This window comes from Lacerta agilis, chromosome 7 (assembly GCF_009819535.1).
Source record: "Lacerta agilis isolate rLacAgi1 chromosome 7, rLacAgi1.pri, whole genome shotgun sequence".
NCBI lineage: Eukaryota > Metazoa > Chordata > Lepidosauria > Squamata > Lacertidae > Lacerta > Lacerta agilis.
This window is the reverse complement of record NC_046318.1, coordinates 30,140,151-30,158,111: the sequence shown is the minus strand read 5'-3', so window position 1 is coordinate 30,158,111 and position 17,961 is coordinate 30,140,151. Positions and strand designations below refer to the sequence as shown.

Below are 17,961 nucleotides of genomic sequence, written 5' to 3'. Positions count from 1 at the left end.
GATGAGAGGCTCATTTGTGGGAACTGCCATATATAATTAATCCTAGATTTCCAAAAGAAAGGTTTCAGGTTACATTACTTTATTTCAACCTGCTGAGCACAAAGGTCTGGCACATATAAAAACATGTTGTAACATTTGCATTCATTTAAACATTTTGCCAATCTCAATATTTCTTTTCTCTACTGCTGCATATCAGAATGAGTTCAGTTTATCTGTTTCAAAACAAATTAATACTTCTTATGTTATGACCGTTTGCACTTCAATAGGCTCTTGAACAAACAGTGAGGTTTCCCACTGAGGTCAGCCAATTTGTTTTGCATGAGAAGGCAACATTAAAAAAATGCAGAGTTATGGAAAACAAAATGCCCTCTTCTCTTTTTTTACCAGAACATAAGAACAGAACAGAAGAACAGTTTGGCCAAACTGCAGGAGGCAGTGAAAGATAGGCATGCCTGGCGTGCTCTGGTCCATGGGGTCACGAAGAGTCGGAGACGACTGAACGACTGAACAACAACAAAAAGAACAGAATCACTTGATTAGAGTAATAAATAGTAGTGACACTTCCATAACCATACAGTGTTCCCCCATCCTGGGATCATAGCCAATATCTAGGACAAAGTTTCAGCATTGAATATAGGAAGTTCTGTTGAAATAAACTATTTCCAGCCAGGCTTTATCATTTGAAAATTGATGTTATCTAGTGGACAGAGTATTGCTTGGTCCTGGGAGACAAGTCAGTGCTATTTTGCTAGAAAAAGAGGTGCCAGAACTCACAATGAACATCTCCATAATTCTTTTAGAATGGCAATGGTGCTCACCTGGGAGTTACTACCGGTAGAACTGAGTTCCGGCTGAAAAAAGCCCTGGTTGAAGTAGTACCACAACTGCCATGGACTATATGCCATTGACCGTGGGGTTTCTGGCAATACTGTGTTTTTTTGTGATATGCAGGCCTGGCACCAGCACGCAGCCAACTGCTGAGGCTCAAGTGTAACAGCTGTTGCTGTAGGAGCAGCCAGCGAAGACTAGGAGTGGTATGGCAGCAAGCCTGATTGGCGCTTTGGGCAGCACACCTGAACACCCTGGCACTGTGGCTGTCTTCCTAATTGTGGTGGTCCTGCCCCCCAATGTGGGTATGTCAGAGGCAGATCTAGCATTAATAAGGCAGTGCTGCTGGTGAATCTGGGCAGGTGGCCAAGACCACTTCTCAGCGCTGCTGCCAGGCAGACTGTCTGCAGCAAAAATTGGGACACAGCAGCCTCACTAAGTGGCTCTCCAGGTTGCATGCCTGAACTTGGTGGCAACTGTTAACATAATGCCAACCCTGATGTACCTGTAAATAAAAATACAGCCCAAAGTTCTGTTCAGCACCATGGGTGGGCAGGCATGTAGCCCCTCTGAAACCAAATCAGGGGAACCAGGTCTACTGAGTGCTGAGGGGGGCACCTTGCCCCAACCCTCCAAAACCTGTAGCTGAGTGTGATAATATGGAAAGTTGTCAGCTTTAGGTTGCAGGGCAAAGTGCCCACTTGCCACAGGAGAGCATGCCATCACAAGCAGAGCATGGTGTGCATTTAACCCTCAGCATCTTAGTACTCCCGACAGAGGATGAGATGGTTGGACAGTGTTCTCGAAGCTACTAACATGAGTTTGGCCAAACTGCGGGAGGCAGTGAAGGATAGGCGTGCCTGGCGTGCTCTGGTCCATGGGGTCACGAAGAGTCGGACACGACTGAATGACTGAACAACAACAACCTTAGTACTCCAACCCTTTGTAAGATTTATTACCCAGCCTTCACCATGTCCCAGGACAGGTTACAAGTGTATAATAATATATAGTTGTAAAAACAAAACCATTATAATGATAAAAAACTACAGTAGTAAAGCTGTTCCAAATGGAACAAAACAGTACACATTCAGCAAAAGAGCCGTCGCACAAAATATACTTTAATTGTCAAAGGCCAGGATGGATTGATGTGTCTTCAGCATGCAACAAAAGTTGTACAATGAAGATACTAGACACACCTCTGTAGGAAATTCCAGTTTAGAGGCTGCTACAGAGAAAGCCCTCTCCTGTGTTAGCACTTGAACATGCAGAGACCAAGAAGAAAATCCTGGTAAATGTTTATTGAACACACTGAGCAAAACGGCATACAATTTAAGCTTTATTTTTGACAGGCCTTCTCGAGAGCAGGGAGACATTCGCCTAGATATCCAGAAGAAAACTCCCTCGCAGCTAGACAGCCTACCAAAGCAAGTGATACTTTACTGAGCATCTTTACCTCTGTAAAGAAGATCATGCCACCTACCCTCTTGGGTAGTTGACGGACACGAAGAATATAATTAACCCTTAAGTTACACACTGATCTCTGCTGTTGCACTTCCAACATCTTACGCTGCTGTTCTCCACATTTCTGAGGGTGACAGGACTACCACCATACAGCCCCTCTGCAGATCTTACAGTGCAATAAGGTTTTTAGGTATGGAGGTTCCCAATATTTGTGGCCTAAATCAATTAGTTTTAAACGCTCATGTGAGCACCTTAATCAGTTTACTTGGAAGAGATGCCCCATTAAAACAAATAAGGAATGCTTACAAATAAATCTGCTTCTGTGACTGAAGTTGTATACAGTAGTGGTTTAGAGCGGAAGGAAGTTCAAGGAAAGAATGTTTCTTGCCTCCCCTGCCCTGCCCTGTGCAACAGTTGCTCAATCTAGAGGACCTGGGGATACTTTTGAACAATGTTGGATGACATGTAGAAGGCTGGTGGAACTGCTTGAAATAGGGTGGACCTCCTGAAAATTGCCCCTTCCATAGCTAGTGTGAGAGAGCCAGTGTGGTGTAGTGGTTAAGAGCGGTAGACTCGTAATCTGGGGAACCGGGTTCGTGTCTCCACTCCTCCACATGCAGCTGCTGGGTGACCTTGGGCTAGTCACACTTCTCTGAAGTCTCTCAGCCCCACTCACCTCACAGAGTGTTTGTTGTGGGGGAGGAAGGGAAAGGAGAATGTTAGCCGCTTTGAGACTCCTTCGGGTAGTGAAAAGCGGGATATCAAATCCAAACTCTTCTTCTTCTTCTATTTGCTTTCAAAGGTGCTGTTTGCAATAAAGGGATTTCAGCAGGAAACTGGTGGAGGGTCCAAGTCGAGATCCACAGCATGATCAGAAAAAAGTCAGACTTTAAAAAGCATATATGACATAGCATGTTGGTCTGTCCATGGAATACCACCAGGAGATTAACAGAATGAAGAAATGATAAGAAAAGACACTAACCATTTTTGACACACGGTCCATTATGAGGAATTTGATTTCAAATATATTTCAATTGTTTGTTTTTATCAGTCGATGTCTAGCCTGAACTTTTAGGATGTGGCAGTTTATAGACTTAAAACAGAAACATGTTCCATCTCTGTTTATGCACTCTGGTTCATGGCTCTCAAATCAAGAGGCAATGTAAAGGGGAAATGTTTAGTTTGTCCCCAAACTTGAATACCGGTAGGTTGTACAGTACGTAACAGAAACACAAGCTACTGACAACCTTTAAATTTCCACTAGATGGCAATACGGTAACATGAACATTAAAGGCACAATCCTAGACTGCAGAACCATCAGCTAAGGAGCTACAGGAATTGGTTAAAGCCCCACTATGCTGGCAGAATGCCACATACCACTGTCATGGCAGATATTCTGGTGCAATTGCCCAAATACTCTGGAAGAGCTCCTTATCGTGAATTCATTGGCTCCCTCTGTGTCTTTGTGTCATGTGGGCATTGTCACCAGCATAGTCCCTGACTGGTGGGTTGTGGCGGTATGTCCAAAGACGCTGAGGGTATATATGTTGTATTCCTGTCATTTTACATTTTCTAACTGCTTTTATCCCCTCCTGGGCTGTGTCTGCATTAGATAATATTAGTTCCCTATATTTGTTTTAAATGTTTTTCTGATTTCATTTATGTTGCAATGATAATTATGTTGGAGTTTTGTTTTGACGCATTGTCTATTATAAAGGTAAAGGTAAAGGGACCCCTGACCATTAGGTCCAGTCGTGTCCGACTCTGGGGTTGCGGCGCTCATCTCGCTCTATAGGCCAAGGGAGCCGGCGTTTGTCCACAGACAGCTTCCGGGTCATGTGGCCAGCATGACAAAGCTGCTTTCTGGCGAACCAGAGCAGCACACAGAAACGCCGTTTACCTTCCCGCCGGAGCGGTCCCTATTTATCTACTTACACTTTGACATGCTTTTGAACTGCTAGGTGGGCAGGAGCTGGGACCGAACAACGGGAGCTCACCCCATTGCAAGAATTCGAACCGCCGACCTTCTGATCAGCAAGCCCTAGACTCTGTGGTTTAACCCACAGCGCCACCTGAGTCCACCTGAGTCTATTATAGATGGGCTTTATTTAGTTTTATTCTCCACACTGTTTAAAGAACATTTAGAATACTGTAGATTGTTAATAGATTTTATGGCATAAGCCTTCATGGATGTCAAGAATGAAGATGCTAAAGCAGGCACCCCCAAACTTGGCCCTCCAGATGTTTTGGGACTACAATTCCCATCATCCCTGACCACTGGCCCTGTTAGCTAGGGGTGATGGGAGTTGTAGTTCCAAAACATCTGGAGGGCAGAGTTTGGGGATGCCTGAATCACATAATTATTTGGGATCAAAGGGATGTGTTGGGGAAAGTGCTGTAACTAGTGGCAGAAGGACCAAAATTCAATCCTTGGCATCTTCACGTAAGGCTGGGAGAGACTCCTGCCTGAAACCCTGGAAAGCAGCTCCCAGTCAGTGCAGACAATACTGAACCCTATGGCCCAACTCAGCAGAAAGCAGTTTCCCATGCTACACTGCCTAAGGCCACTTCAAAACTGTTGTTGCCGGGTTCAGTTGCATATTGGCAAATTAAAATTGTGCCATTTAGGTGCAGCCAACCCGCTTTGGGAGGAAAATCAGAAAGTGAGGGGGAAATGCCTGGGAAAGCATGAGAGAAATCGGAATACTAAAAACAAAAGTGAACTTCATATGCAACCTCCCATGAAATTTCGTGCAAACGTGTTAGTACAGGAAAAGTGCTCAATAAACAGGTCTCCTGGATCACGGGGAGCGTAGCCAGGATTTATTGCGGGGGGGGGGGGGCAGCAGAACTGAGCTATATGTCAGGAGATTGGTCAGTTAGTTAATTATTATTATTTATTTTGATTTGGGGATGGGAGTAGCTGCCCCCCTGCCTACGCCCATGTCCCGGAAGCAACCTAAGGGTGCCTCTGCGTGGGCTTTCGACGCGGGATCGGTGCCACGCATGCAAGCTCTTATTTTGCTGCGTCCATACACTGTCGTCAGCATTAAAACGCCAGGTCCCAGTCCCATCAGGATTTACCCTTTACGTGGAAAATCGGATGAGTTAAAAGCACCCCGTTGGCGACACAATGGCCCCCGTCTGGAAGCCCCTCTAGCGCTGTTACACAACAGAGCGCAAGCCCCGCGTCCTCTGTTGTTGTGATCATCATACACACACGACACGCTTTACCCGCGTGCTTCGCCCCCGGGAGGTGGCGTGGTGACGTCTCTGAGACTGGCGAGGGAGCAGTTCCCTTCACTAGAGGGAGAAGGCGGGGCGAAGGAACTTGGAGCCTGTCTCTGGGCAGAAACTAGTTCTCGCATTAAGTTTTTAAAAAAGGTGCCACGGTAAGGTGCGGATGCGCGCCCCACTTCATTCGAATCAATAGCGGAGCGCGAGCGCCCTTTAAAACAGGTTCTGCAATGGTGGGTTCTTTATGTGTGGACAGACCAAGACCGCGGAGAGGGAGAACGGAAAATAGCCGCGGAGATGGTGACGGCGGAGCATCCCCTGGAGACTAGATGCGCGTTGTGCGTCATGGAAAGCGCAGCAGTTCTCTTGGATGGGGGAGGGGGGAGGCAGGGGGGCGAGTACTCTAGCTTTTGGTGGTCTCTGGAGTCTGGACTGTTAAAAGCTGCTTTTCTAAGTGGCTCAGCTTAACATGCCGCCGCTTGCATGATGGCCGTCGAGGGAGAAAGCGCACTGCCGTCTAAGTCCACTGATCAGGCACCCTTTGTGTATCTAACCAGCTGCGCTGCAGCTGCTGCAGGCATCCAACAGGTGCAGCGGTGTGTCGCCGTGCAGCTTACAGAGGAAGAGCAAGTGAATGGGCTGCGGTCCAATCATAACGGCAGACATAAATTGTTCAGGCTTTAAAGTGCCGCAAGACTCTTTGTTATTGTTGTCAGGAAAAGGGGAGGCGAAAAACAAGGGGTGGCATTCGAGCTACAATACAGGTTGGGGGCAACGAACGGTCGGGAACCTTTTCAGTTGCATAGCATCGTTTAAGATGCAGTCCCAAATCCACTTACAAAATAGAATAGTAAGACCCAGCGAATTCAGTGGGACTTCTTTGGAACGTAGCCTTCCGTAAGGGCAGGTGCCCGTTTTGTAATCTCCGATGGGGCTTTTTATTAATTCGGAAGCCCGGCCACCATGCTAATGGGTGTAGGACCGGAGTCTGACAGGGCTCGGGGTTCGGCTGAAGAGCGGGATCTTGCTCTGCATTTCATCATCACAATTTAAGAGGCATACCATACGATTGGAAGAAGAAACACTCTCCTGGTGAGCAAGCTGTGCGGCATAGACATGCTGCAACACAGAGATGATTTCAAAGCCTCCAAAAGCAAAACTGTAAGGGAGGGCACACTAATACCTCCAACTACATATTAAAACAACAAATAGTCCGCAATCGGAAGCACGTAAAAATTACCCCAACAACCGCCTTTTAATCTTGATCTTGCTTGTGCGGTGACTTTGCTCATAAGAGCCTATTACAGTACTAGTTAATGCACCGTGTGCGCTCTTTGTTACTCGGAAGTAAATCCAGTAAAATGAATCGGACTTCCATTTTCGAGTACCTGCTTGCGGGTGACACTGACACAGGCTAACAGCCCCCACGCGGCCATCATCAGCCCGACCCTCTGCAGAGCCAGGCCGACCTAAGCCCCTTTATTTTTACACCACGCAGTTTGGTGCACGTTTCTTTACTCGGGGACGAGTCCCATTCATAGCTGTCAACTTTTCCCTTTTCTTGCGAGGAATCCTATTCGGAATAAGGGAAATTGCCTTAAAAAAGGGAAAATTTGGCAGCTATGGCCATTGTGCCCACTACCACTTTAACTTATGTCAAGTGGCTGGGACACGTCGGAACTCTGCAGAGGACGGGGCATAGACACACTTCGCCACCACTGGAGACAGCAGGTAGCACTCAACACGCAGGCTGCATTGAGTACCAGCTCCCCACCCCACCCTACTTGCCCCCTCCCACCCCTCTCCCGAGACGGAGATGGTACAGTCCACCCCATGGCGCCTGCGCAGCGGGTCGCGGGGCGGAGCTTTCTCGTGTGTGTGAATCAGGCGAGGAGGAGACGCGGCGGTTGCCATTTTGAGGGCTTCTCCGCTCGGGCTGCTGCTGCTGCTGCTGCTACTTCGCCGCCTTCCGCGCCGCCCGGACCGAGAGACTCGCCCGCGCCATCCTTCGCCTCAGAGGGGACAGGAGCGGGGGCTTCTCTCGCTCTCTTGCCTCTTTCCCGCCGTAGGAGCCTGTAGCGCAGGGACTTTTCCCGGCCCGGTCTCGCTCCTCCTCCGCCGCCTCTTCCTCCTCCTCCTCCTCCTCTCGTCCTTCCTTCCTCCCTCCCGCCGCCGCCGCCTCCGCCGCCACCATTTGCCACCCCCCGGCGGCTCCGGGGCGCCGAGCTTAGGCTATGGGGACCAGGCTGCTGGGACTGAGCAGCGGCAGAGCGGGCGGCCCGGTCACCGTGAACAGCGCAGCGGGGATGGCGGAGCTGGGCGGCTTCTTGGTGGCCTTCTCTTGACATGGCTCCTGCCCGTGCTGCTAGCAGCGCCGCCGCCGCCTCCACTGCTCCTCCCGCGCCCGCCGGCTGCGGGTAGCGAGCGAGCCAGGCCACGCTACAGTCTCCGGTCCGGTTGGGTGTCTCTTGCCGCCTGAGCCTCCCTCCACGGGGGCTTCCAAGGAGAGGGGGAAACCGCTTAATTTTTTGTTTTATTTTTACGAAGAGGGTGTGCTTTTTTGTTTTTAAAAAGCACAACAACTAAACAGCTAATAAAAAAGGGGGAAGGACGGGTTAATAATCCTTTTTTTTCCTTTAAATTTTTTTTTATTCGTTTCCGGGAAAACGCGTTTTTTCCCCCTTCCAAATTTATTCAAGTTCGCTGCGACAAAAGCCTCTTTACGAACTCATTTTTTTCCAATTGAATTTTTTTTTGGCGTGATATTTCCCTTCCTCCCCCTTTTTCCCCGTCCCCCTTTTTCTCCCCCTCCCCCAAAACCCGAGTTGTTGGTTGTTGACCGTGAATGCAAGAGTGAATTCCGGGCTGTAGACTTAAGTGGCCCCCGCTGCGCTGAGCACAGGCCCGCCTCTTCCTCTTGAGCAAGGAAGAGAACAACCCCTGTAAGGAGCCATGCCCAGCCCCAATTAAAGCGGTGGAGGGGAGGAGGATTTTTTTTTTTTGTCCTGCCCGGGGCTTAGACTTAGGGAAGGAAGGCTAGTGGGGTGGGTTGTAGGCCTCTCCCTCCTAGGGGAGTGCTAGATCGAGAGATCGACTTGGGATTCAAAAGGCCAGATAATCTCCCAAATCTTCCCTCCACCTTTTTATCAATGGCCACCATGATCCCTCTTCTCTCCCACAGCCGCAGCCTCAGGGCGACTATGTGCCTGATGATGAGCAGGATGAAGTTAGAAATGACTCTGCTGTTTTCCAAACTCCTTGCTCCTCTGCAAACCAGCACTGTGTTGTCTGTGGTTGATTATTTTGTTGTTGGTAGGGAAACGTCTTACCTCCCAGGACATCCACTCCTGTTCTGCACTCCCTCCTTTGCTTTCTACCAAGTCGAATAATTCTTGAAAAAAGAAAAAGCAAGGCAGCATAGCAATAGCAGAGATCTTGAAAATAATCAGCAGTCATGAATCTGGGCGGGATAGAACACTGTCTTTAATTTCAGTTTTTTTGGGGGGTGGCAGCGTGGGGCAAGAAAACCCGCCCAAATGGATTGGGTCCAGGCCCGTTATTGCTTTTTATTCTACACACAAATTGTGATAAGATTTTTTTCCCATTCTTGCCCACTTATTCCTGTGGTTTAAACTGTGTATATCAGTGTATTTTCTTCAAATTTCTTTGGGCTTTTGATAATACTGCGCAAACTTTTTGTCCAATGATGGTTGGACTAATAGTTACTTTGTTTTATGACCCCTCTAATAAGACAGTCTTGTAAAACATTTGCCTAAGGTGCATTTTTGGGTTACGCCTGTGTTCTATTGATTCAGTGGTATTAGCAGGAATAAAATGACTTGTTTCTGTTGTACTCGAGTCTTATGAAAAAGGGCCCATAGTTTAGGGAAGGTTTCAAAAGGCTTTAGTACCATCTGTATTACAAAATGGGGGACCCAAACTCCCGGAAGAAACAAGCTCTGAACAGACTTCGTGCTCAGCTTAAAAAGAAAAAAGAATCTCTAGCTGACCAGTTTGATTTCAAGATGTATATTGCCTTTGTATTCAAAGACAAGGTACTTTCCTTTTTGGTTGTTTGACTTTTGTATTGAGTGACTCCATACCTTTGTTAGCACTCTCAAAATTACAATCCGAGAATGAATGTGGAGAGCATTGTAAAAATCTGTTGACACTGTTTTCATCATGCCTAGGCTGTAGCTTTGATGTTTCATTTTGAATCATGATGTTCATTCCTTATGCACTGGGTATCTTAACAAAACCTTGCACAACTTTCAAAATGTGCCATGTGAGAGTTCATACTGCATTATGGGATATGGTTGCACACAAATCTGGGGAATACATAAAACTGAATTTTAGAGACTAAGCACTTTGGATTTTAATGGGAGATGCATTTTTGCTTAAGCATGTGCTTCAACATCCATTTATCTCTAAATTTAGGTTTGCAGTAAATTTTGGGTGTTACCTAGTTCTTAGGTTTGCAGTAAGTTTATTTTTCTTAAGTTTTAAAAGCATTGTAATGACAGACTGCTTAGAAATGAATGAAATGCAACATGTTCTTTGTTTTCCCTGATTAGAGGAAAAAGTCAGCGCTCTTTGAAGTGTCTGAAGTGATACCAGTCATGACCAATAATTATGAAGAAAATATCCTGAAAGGCGTGCGGGATTCCAGCTATTCCTTGGAAAGTTCCATAGAGCTTCTACAAAAGGACGTGGTTCAGCTGCATGCACCCCGCTATCAGTCTATGCGCAGGGTAAAATATTTAATGTTCTGTCATTTTGTTTCAGAGGTCAACATTTTAAAAGGCTATTAATGCTGCTAGTTCTATTTCTATATCAAAGATCTAGATATAATCAGCAGGATTAAAAGGACTACTTTAGATGTACCCAATGACTTACATGTCTTAGTGGGACCCCCCCCCCTTTGAACAAACTATGCCCCAAACTGCTGGTGGAACTTTGCAGCATAGAGGGGGTTGAAGTGTGGGTATGTATGTGGTTTGAAGTTCAGTGTTTCACTGCATAAGGGTTTTTTGGATGCTGCCTATCGGGTGGTATATCTGTGTAGTGGACCCTCGAGTTACGTACCGCTTGGGATACGTAACCTTCGGGTTGCGAACGTGGCAAACCTGGAAATGTATACTTCTGGGTTTCGCCGCACGTGCATGCACAGAAGCAGCGCCTCCAGTTACGGACTTTTCGGGTTAAGTATGGACCCCCAGAACGAATTTAATTCATATCCAGTGGGTCCACTGTATTTGAATATTTAGTATGCTTTGTCTAGAAGACACACTGATTTACTTGGGCCTTTGACTGTCATTTAAGTTATTGTTGTAATTTTAATTGTAACCCACCCTCGGACACGTGAGTAATATTAATACAGTACTACTGTTAAATAATAATAGTTTTGTTGCTGTTTTGCTCTATTCCTCTTGTATTGTATATCATCACTTAGAAACTTTGTTATTAAGTGGAATATGAGTTTTCATTATCCTGGCCCTCAATATTTTAACAAATTTTCTCTTGGTAAAAGTAGATGTGAGAAAGAGGCAAGGAGAAAAAATTAGAATTGTGGAACTGGAATACAGTATTGGAAGAGACATCTGAGATGAATGATTGCTTTATATATATCTTGCAGAAATTCAACATAGTAGCTTAAGTTCTATTCTGAGAGAGGAGGGGCTGCTTCTGTTCACAATCCAGCAGAGGCCTTTTCTGGTGGAAGGGGAAGCAACTTCTGCAAAGCCCCTTCCCCCACTGTTCTATAGGGTTTCCTATCCCTCAAACGTTTTTTGCAGGGTGGGGACAAGAATTGCGCAGGGAAGTGAGAATTGTAGAAAGCTTCCTCCCATTCCATTTCTGGCAGGAGTGTCCCATGAGTGGGAAGGGAACTCCGGATTCAGTTCATACCAGTTGAACTGAATCAAAATATGGAATAAACTCTTAAGCTAAAAATACAATTATTATAAGCTGTGTTTTTTATTTTATTCTTGATGAAGACAGCAAGACAACATAAAAATGTAAATGTGATAAAAGTGGGTTTATTTGCTGATGGGCATCTAAAAAACTATCCTGTGGACATCATTTTAGTTTGGGCAGTTTTTCAAATCCAGAAAGTTTGTTCCCATAAGAATTATATTACTAGGACTGGGTTCTGATTTCCACATTACAAATGTTAATGTAAAGTTAGCAGATAGCAGGCTGTGTTGTAGTGCTTAAAAATAATCCTATTGTTACAGATGTATGAAAGGTATACAAACCATTTGAATTATAATTATATTTGCTTCTCAAATGTGTATGTGTGTGTGTGTGTGTGTGTGTGTGTGTTCTCCCACTAGATTGTTGGGACACTTATTAATTTTGTTCATGTCCTTAACAGGATGTGATTGGCTGTACACAAGAGATGGACTTCATACTTTGGCCTCGGAATGATATTGAGAAGATAGTCTGTCTTCTGTTTTCTAGGTGGAAGGGATCGGAAGATGAGCCCTTTAGGCCTGTTCAGGTATGATATAGGTTCCAGGTAGAGTGCTACTAAAACCCAAATAAACCATTAGGATTTTTAATGAATACCACTTTTTCTTTATGGTGGTTATAGTGAATTGTGATAAATTTTTGTAATCATTAAGGTGTTTGTATGATTACAAAGGCAGAATGTAAGCAGATGTTTTAAATCTGGTAAGCATTTAGGGTCAGAGGTTACTTAAGTTTATTTTGTCTCTGGATTGGTAAACTTGCCAGAAGCTTTTACCAATACAGTATGGAGTACTGCATCTGCGATATATATCTCCATTAGCTATAATTTCAAGTTGTTCCTGCGATTTCTCTTATTCTGCATTTGGATGCATTGCATAAGTGAACCTTGACTTTAGATTGGTGTTCCTTGAACATCTTTTATTTTTTAAAAAAATTGTTACATATTTCTCCCCCTCCCCCCAGGCCAGGTTTGAATTTCATCATGGTGACTATGAAAAACAGTTTCTGCATGTACTGAGCCGAAAGGACAAGACTGGAATTGTTATCAACAACCCTAACCAGTCAGTGTTTCTCTTCATTGACCGACAGCACTTGCAGGTAGCCATCTCCCAGTGCATACCTGTTTTTCCTTATGCTCTTGTTTGCCTCTTTTCTATTATTTAACAGCTGTCTGCTTGGCTTCACTACAGTCAAGAGGTACAGATACAACCAGTTGCTATGACAGAATGCTAAACAGTCAGCATTCCTTTTCTATGGCACAATGTGCAATATGTTCCAAACAGTCAGTTTGTGGGATATATTTCATAAGTATTGAGTTGCTCTGCTTTTGAGTGCAGTGAAGCCATCTGATTGGGGGGATTTCTATTAGATTTAGGAACCGAGGTGGTGGGGATTTGCAAGTGTGCATCAGTATCATTTGTCATTCATTGAGACTGTTTCTCCTTGTCCGCTTGTGAAACACAATAAGGATTTGCGTATGTACTTAAGCTAGAAAAGATGGTACAGGTCCCCTGCTGAAGGCAGATTTTAGAAATCTGGTGATCAATTTATATATTCAGCAAGCACCATAAATTCTTTGTTATGCTTTTATGTTGCACCACCATTAGTTTAATTTTCTGTTGCTTCTGAAAGGATGAGTTGAGGCAATATGTGAAGTTTGTTTTTCCACACAGTGCTGTTTATAAAATATACTCTGTCCTGAAATAATTTATGTATCTCTTTCCAGACTCCAAAAAACAAAGCTACAATCTTCAAGTTATGCAGCATCTGCCTATATCTGCCACAAGAGCAGCTCACCCACTGGGCGGTTGGTACCATAGAGGATCACCTCCGTCCTTACATGCCAGAATAGGGTACTGGCCAGCAAAATGGGGAAGATCACAGAATGCAGGAGTGCAGTTTTCACTTTTCTCACCATTTATTCTTTCGGAATAGAAGAAAATGGACACATGTTCAGAACACTATCCATCGTGGAACTTGATCATCCTGGATTATTTTCTTTTATCATTTGTATCTCAGAACTTTTAAATTTTTTTTAGATGTTTTCTGCATGGACCTTGTGAAAGAGAATGCTCTGCATAGTATGAGCATCCTACCAAAATGTGAAACGAAGGGACTGTTATACACTGAAAGAAATGTATCTGAGAGCACAAAGTGATCATATATGGTGGTGTTCCCATTTGTGCTGGTCATGTCCCCTAATATCAGTATCCATAGGGTGAGAAATGAATGTAATGGTGTGAAAGCCATAAGCTTTGCTGTTAACACGATTGTATCAGATTCATGAATAGGTCTATGGCTTGTTACAGTAGCTGGCTAAATGTGGGAAAGAAATCTTTTAAGGGAAAAAAAGCATCTCATTTGGTGTAGGCATTATTAATTGCCTCTTTTATTTTGCTTGGCCTTGTTTGAGTTTCCTGGCATTCTCACTTTTGGATCTCTTTCCCCAGTTTGCTGTGTAACTAAATGTAGAGTGTTCTGTTGAGTTCAATACATTTTTACAGACCTGGAGTCTGAAGTAGCCTAAAGCAGCTAAATTTAAGATAGCAGCTGCAGAAACCACGTTGGCAGAGGATTATTTTTTTTCCTGACAGTTGACTTGTGAACTGCAGGAAATACTGGTTTCCAAAACATTTCTTACGGAAAACCCTCTGAGGTTCTTTTTTGGGGGGAGGGGAGGGGACGAATAAAGCAGTTGTGGATTTAATTGTAAAATATTGTTTGGAGTGTCAAAGTTGGTTTTGACAAAACATATTTTGTTTAAGATTGTGCAATGAACATAAGGAAGACTACTGTATAGCTTTGGCAAAGAAAGCTTTGCTTAAAGGGTTGAGTAATTTGACTGAAGTAAATCTGTATAAGCCTACTCCCTTTGGGTAAAACTAGTGCTTATCTGTTTAAAAAAATCTGTATTTAGCTTTTGTTTGGAATTGGAAAAAATTAAAAATAAACAAATTAGGTGAGCAAAGACTTCTACGTTCATTTATTTTAAAAACGTAGACTCTAGCTTATGACATGTCATAGCTAACTTTAGGTAGACATAGTCTTTGTGTATGACAACAGTTGGCTACATCAAAGCATATTGTATGCAAAATAAGCTGGAGATACTAATTCAAAATCTATTGGCAGTGTTCACATGTAACAATAAATTAAATTTCCTGGTTTATTATGGATGAGTGGCAGTACACAATCATACACCAGGAAGCTGCGGCTTTCTGTTACATTAGAACCAAGGATTACCTGCTCTTTAACAAGTGATTATCAGGAAGAAAACAACAAAAGGTTGGCTAGGGGTACAGTAGTTGCTTGTTAGAGACAAGCAAGCTCTGCACTCTGGTTTGGACAGAACAGGAAGCAAAGCTTCCTGGTTTGTTTCCTCTAGCACAATAGCACAAGTGGAATATTGAGCAAGGTCTACACTATGCTCACAGAAAGCCTGGCCTATAACATGGGCGTTGTATAAATGTAGATTTTCATAAGGTTTCTATAATCAATACATTAAAATTATATATAAAACATGGCAAATCACTTTTGAAACCCAGTTAAAGGGAGAAGTCTTCATAATAAGTTTATAATAATGAATGAAGGACTACAATTTGGAGGGAGAATGTCACATTTCACCAGGCCAGAGGTGTGCACCTAAAATAGCTATTGGGAGCATAGCTGTCAACTTTTCCCTTTTTTTAAGGAAAATTCCCTTATTCCCAATAGGATTCCTCACAATAAAAGGGAAAAGTTGACAACTATGACAACTATGATTGGGAGCCAGGCTGATGTTACGAAGTACCAAAGGGATTCTCCCCCCCCCCCCATTTCCAACCCATTTTAAAGGGGAAAATGTTCTTCTGAGAATTAGCAGAGTATATTTCCTTACCCACCATGTAACTGCACAGCACAAGCTTGAGTTCTAACACTGCACCCTCAGAAATTAACATTATGGGTGGGGAACCTTTGCCTCTCCAAATGTTGTTGAACTACAACTCTCATAAGCCTTGACTATTGATCATGCTGGCTGGGACTGATGGGAAACACAGTTCAGCAATAAGGAGGGCCGATAGTTCCCCAACGCCCCTCTAAACAGTCAATAGCGAAGGACCACATTAAGCAGGATCGGTCCACGAAATCTCCAGGAAGGACTAGGTAGGACTCCAGTTTGGAAAGCTGAAGAGTCACAGCTAGTCATGTGTTAACAACGCTGAGCTAGATGGTCTGACTTGGTATATATCTCCCTAATGAATCCTGCAAGAGGTATTGCAACACCAAGATCAGTATGCAGCAATATAGGTTCTGCCATCAAGAGAGTGATCAAAACAGCTAAATTTTGTGAGCCTAGGCAAAAAAGACAATCACGGGAACAACCAAATAACAAAAAAGAATCCACACCGTGAAAGTTCCCTGTACGAGATGAGCGTATATTTATATGATAATAATCAAACAAACAATATATTTAATGATTTAAGAGCAGAGTTGCTCAAGAAAAATAAACTCCAAAACGTAGTAAACTAATCAAAAGGAAACGAAACAATTCAACAAACTTTCCAAATAATTCCAAATGCCAAAAATAACTTCCAAACAACCTTAACAAGTTGCTGGCTAAAAATCTCGTTTCACTGTTATGATCTATCAGTTTCCTCAGAAGGAGAAAAAGGAAATTGTGTTTGTATAACTCGAGATAGCTTGGTTGCTATTAAGTCTAGGGGGAGGATAAGAAACTTCAGACACAAAGAACACTCCCAAATAGTGAGTGGTAATTATCCCAACTCAAAATTCTAATTTTGCTTCATCCCAAAGGTTAAAAACCTAAACTCAAGTTCGAAAACAAGCTCCATAGCTTGTAAAACACGTAGACAAGGGGCTATGTAAGCTCCCACGATCTTATTATTACGAAGGTATAGCAAAGACTGTTGGAAAGTGTTCCTAGTCACTGACTTATTTATCAACTGGTACTTAACTCTTACATATTATAGGGCGTGTCCAAACTTTTTGTGAGCCAGCAATGAGCTGCTCCTGTCTATTAATACAAATGTCAGCCACGTAACCACACTTCTGAAAGTAGCAGGCATTTTCTATCTGTACTATCACCACCCATTCATTACATCCACAGCCATTCCCCGTTGCTAACTATTTGATTGGCTTCCCTACAGTTTTGCTCTCCCTGCCCCTCCCCACTTTTATTCCCTTGCTCAGTTACAGGTAGGTAGCCGTGTTGGTCTGCCATAGTCAAAACAAAATAAAAAATAAAAAATTCATTCCAGTAGCACCTTAGAGACCAACTAAGTTTGTTCTTGGTAGGAGCTTTTGTGTGCATGCACACTTCTTCAGATAACTTGCTCAGATGAGGGATCTTTGAAAGCAGGGAAGGATGAGATAAGTGCCAAGCTCAAAGCTGCAAGGAATTGAAATACAATTTCATTCAGACAGTCCAAATTCTAGAAAGCTTTTAAGAGGAATGAGAACTCTCCGGTGAGAAGGAGCTATTTCACCCCCTGGCCTGCCACTGCTATCACAGGACATTAGAAGCACTTTACAGAATCTGGGCCAGATTGTTCCAAAGCAAGACTAGCAGGCATGCTGCTAGAATAATTCAAACTCTGCCGCTGTCATCTTCACCACCCCGACCTTCCAGTTTTGCATCAGTTCTCTTAATGTCGTTGCTGGTGTTAGGAAGCAAATAGGACCTGCAAGGGATCAGTGCTCTATAGGTGCACAGTTATGTAATAGACTGCAGCCACTTGGTTGCAAGTCTGTGGTGCAAATCTACCAAACCCACAGCAATGAAGGCAGCCTGGGAATGCAGCTTCTTGAGGGCATGAGGCCTTTCCCAACCTTGGACCCCCCAAATATTGTTGGACTACAAATCCCATCACCCCTAACCAGTAGGATCAGTGGTGAGGGATGATAGTAAAGTTACCTAATGATGGAGAACCTTATGAATCTTTGTGCCACCAGGAAAGGTGACCATTAGACCCTTGGGGGTTTCAAATTACTGTTTTCCCACCAAGCTAACAATCTGCTCCTGACCCAGTTTTAACAACAAAAGCAAAGGTGTTTTGTAGCACCTTAAAGACTACCAGATTAGTTATTACATAAGCTTTTTTTGGACTCCAGCCCACTTCAAGCAGATGCATGTACTACTGTATACACAGTTGGCAGGTATAATATGGGCATAGTCAAGATGGAGGAAGTTAACCTGAATCATTACTTGTGGGGGGCACTTAAATTCACACAAATTTGTGCATGTAGCACTAAATCACAATTTAAAGTTAGCAGGCCAATAAATGTGCAGTGAATGACCATTTACAATAGCGGCATTTGGTGTTAACATGATTGTTCTGGTTCTGCTGTGTTAATTCAATAGAGAACTTCCCAACTTCCTTGCTTGTCATTCAGTGTGAACCAGGAGGGTTTTGTTTATGTTTTTGTTGTTTTTAAACTAGTCAACTGCAAAACAAGGCAATGCCA

At 43.8% G+C, this 17,961-nt stretch overlaps 1 protein-coding gene across 1 annotated transcript; it reads left to right on the top strand.

Moving 5' to 3' along the window:
- The first annotated feature begins 8,501 nt into the window (after positions 1 to 8,501).
- Positions 8,502 to 14,462, top strand: C7H6orf62 (chromosome 7 C6orf62 homolog). Its single transcript, XM_033154711.1, has 5 exons — positions 8,502 to 9,581; positions 10,101 to 10,277; positions 11,903 to 12,028; positions 12,463 to 12,597; positions 13,226 to 14,462. The coding sequence occupies exons 1-5, from the start codon at positions 9,453 to 9,455 to the stop codon at positions 13,349 to 13,351; spliced, it is 693 nt and encodes a 230-aa protein (XP_033010602.1). The 5' UTR covers positions 8,502 to 9,452; the 3' UTR covers positions 13,352 to 14,462.
- Positions 14,463 to 17,961: the final 3,499 nt, after the last annotated feature.

Coding starts and splice junctions, on each gene's coding strand:
- C7H6orf62 (XM_033154711.1), top strand. CDS start 9,453: ATGGGGGACCCAAACTCCCGGAAGAAACAAGCTCTGAACAGACTTCGT. Junction 10,278..11,902: donor GCTATCAGTCTATGCGCAGG/GTAAAATATTTA, acceptor TGTCCTTAACAG/GATGTGATTGGCTGTACACA. Junction 12,598..13,225: donor TTGACCGACAGCACTTGCAG/GTAGCCATCTCC, acceptor ATCTCTTTCCAG/ACTCCAAAAAACAAAGCTAC.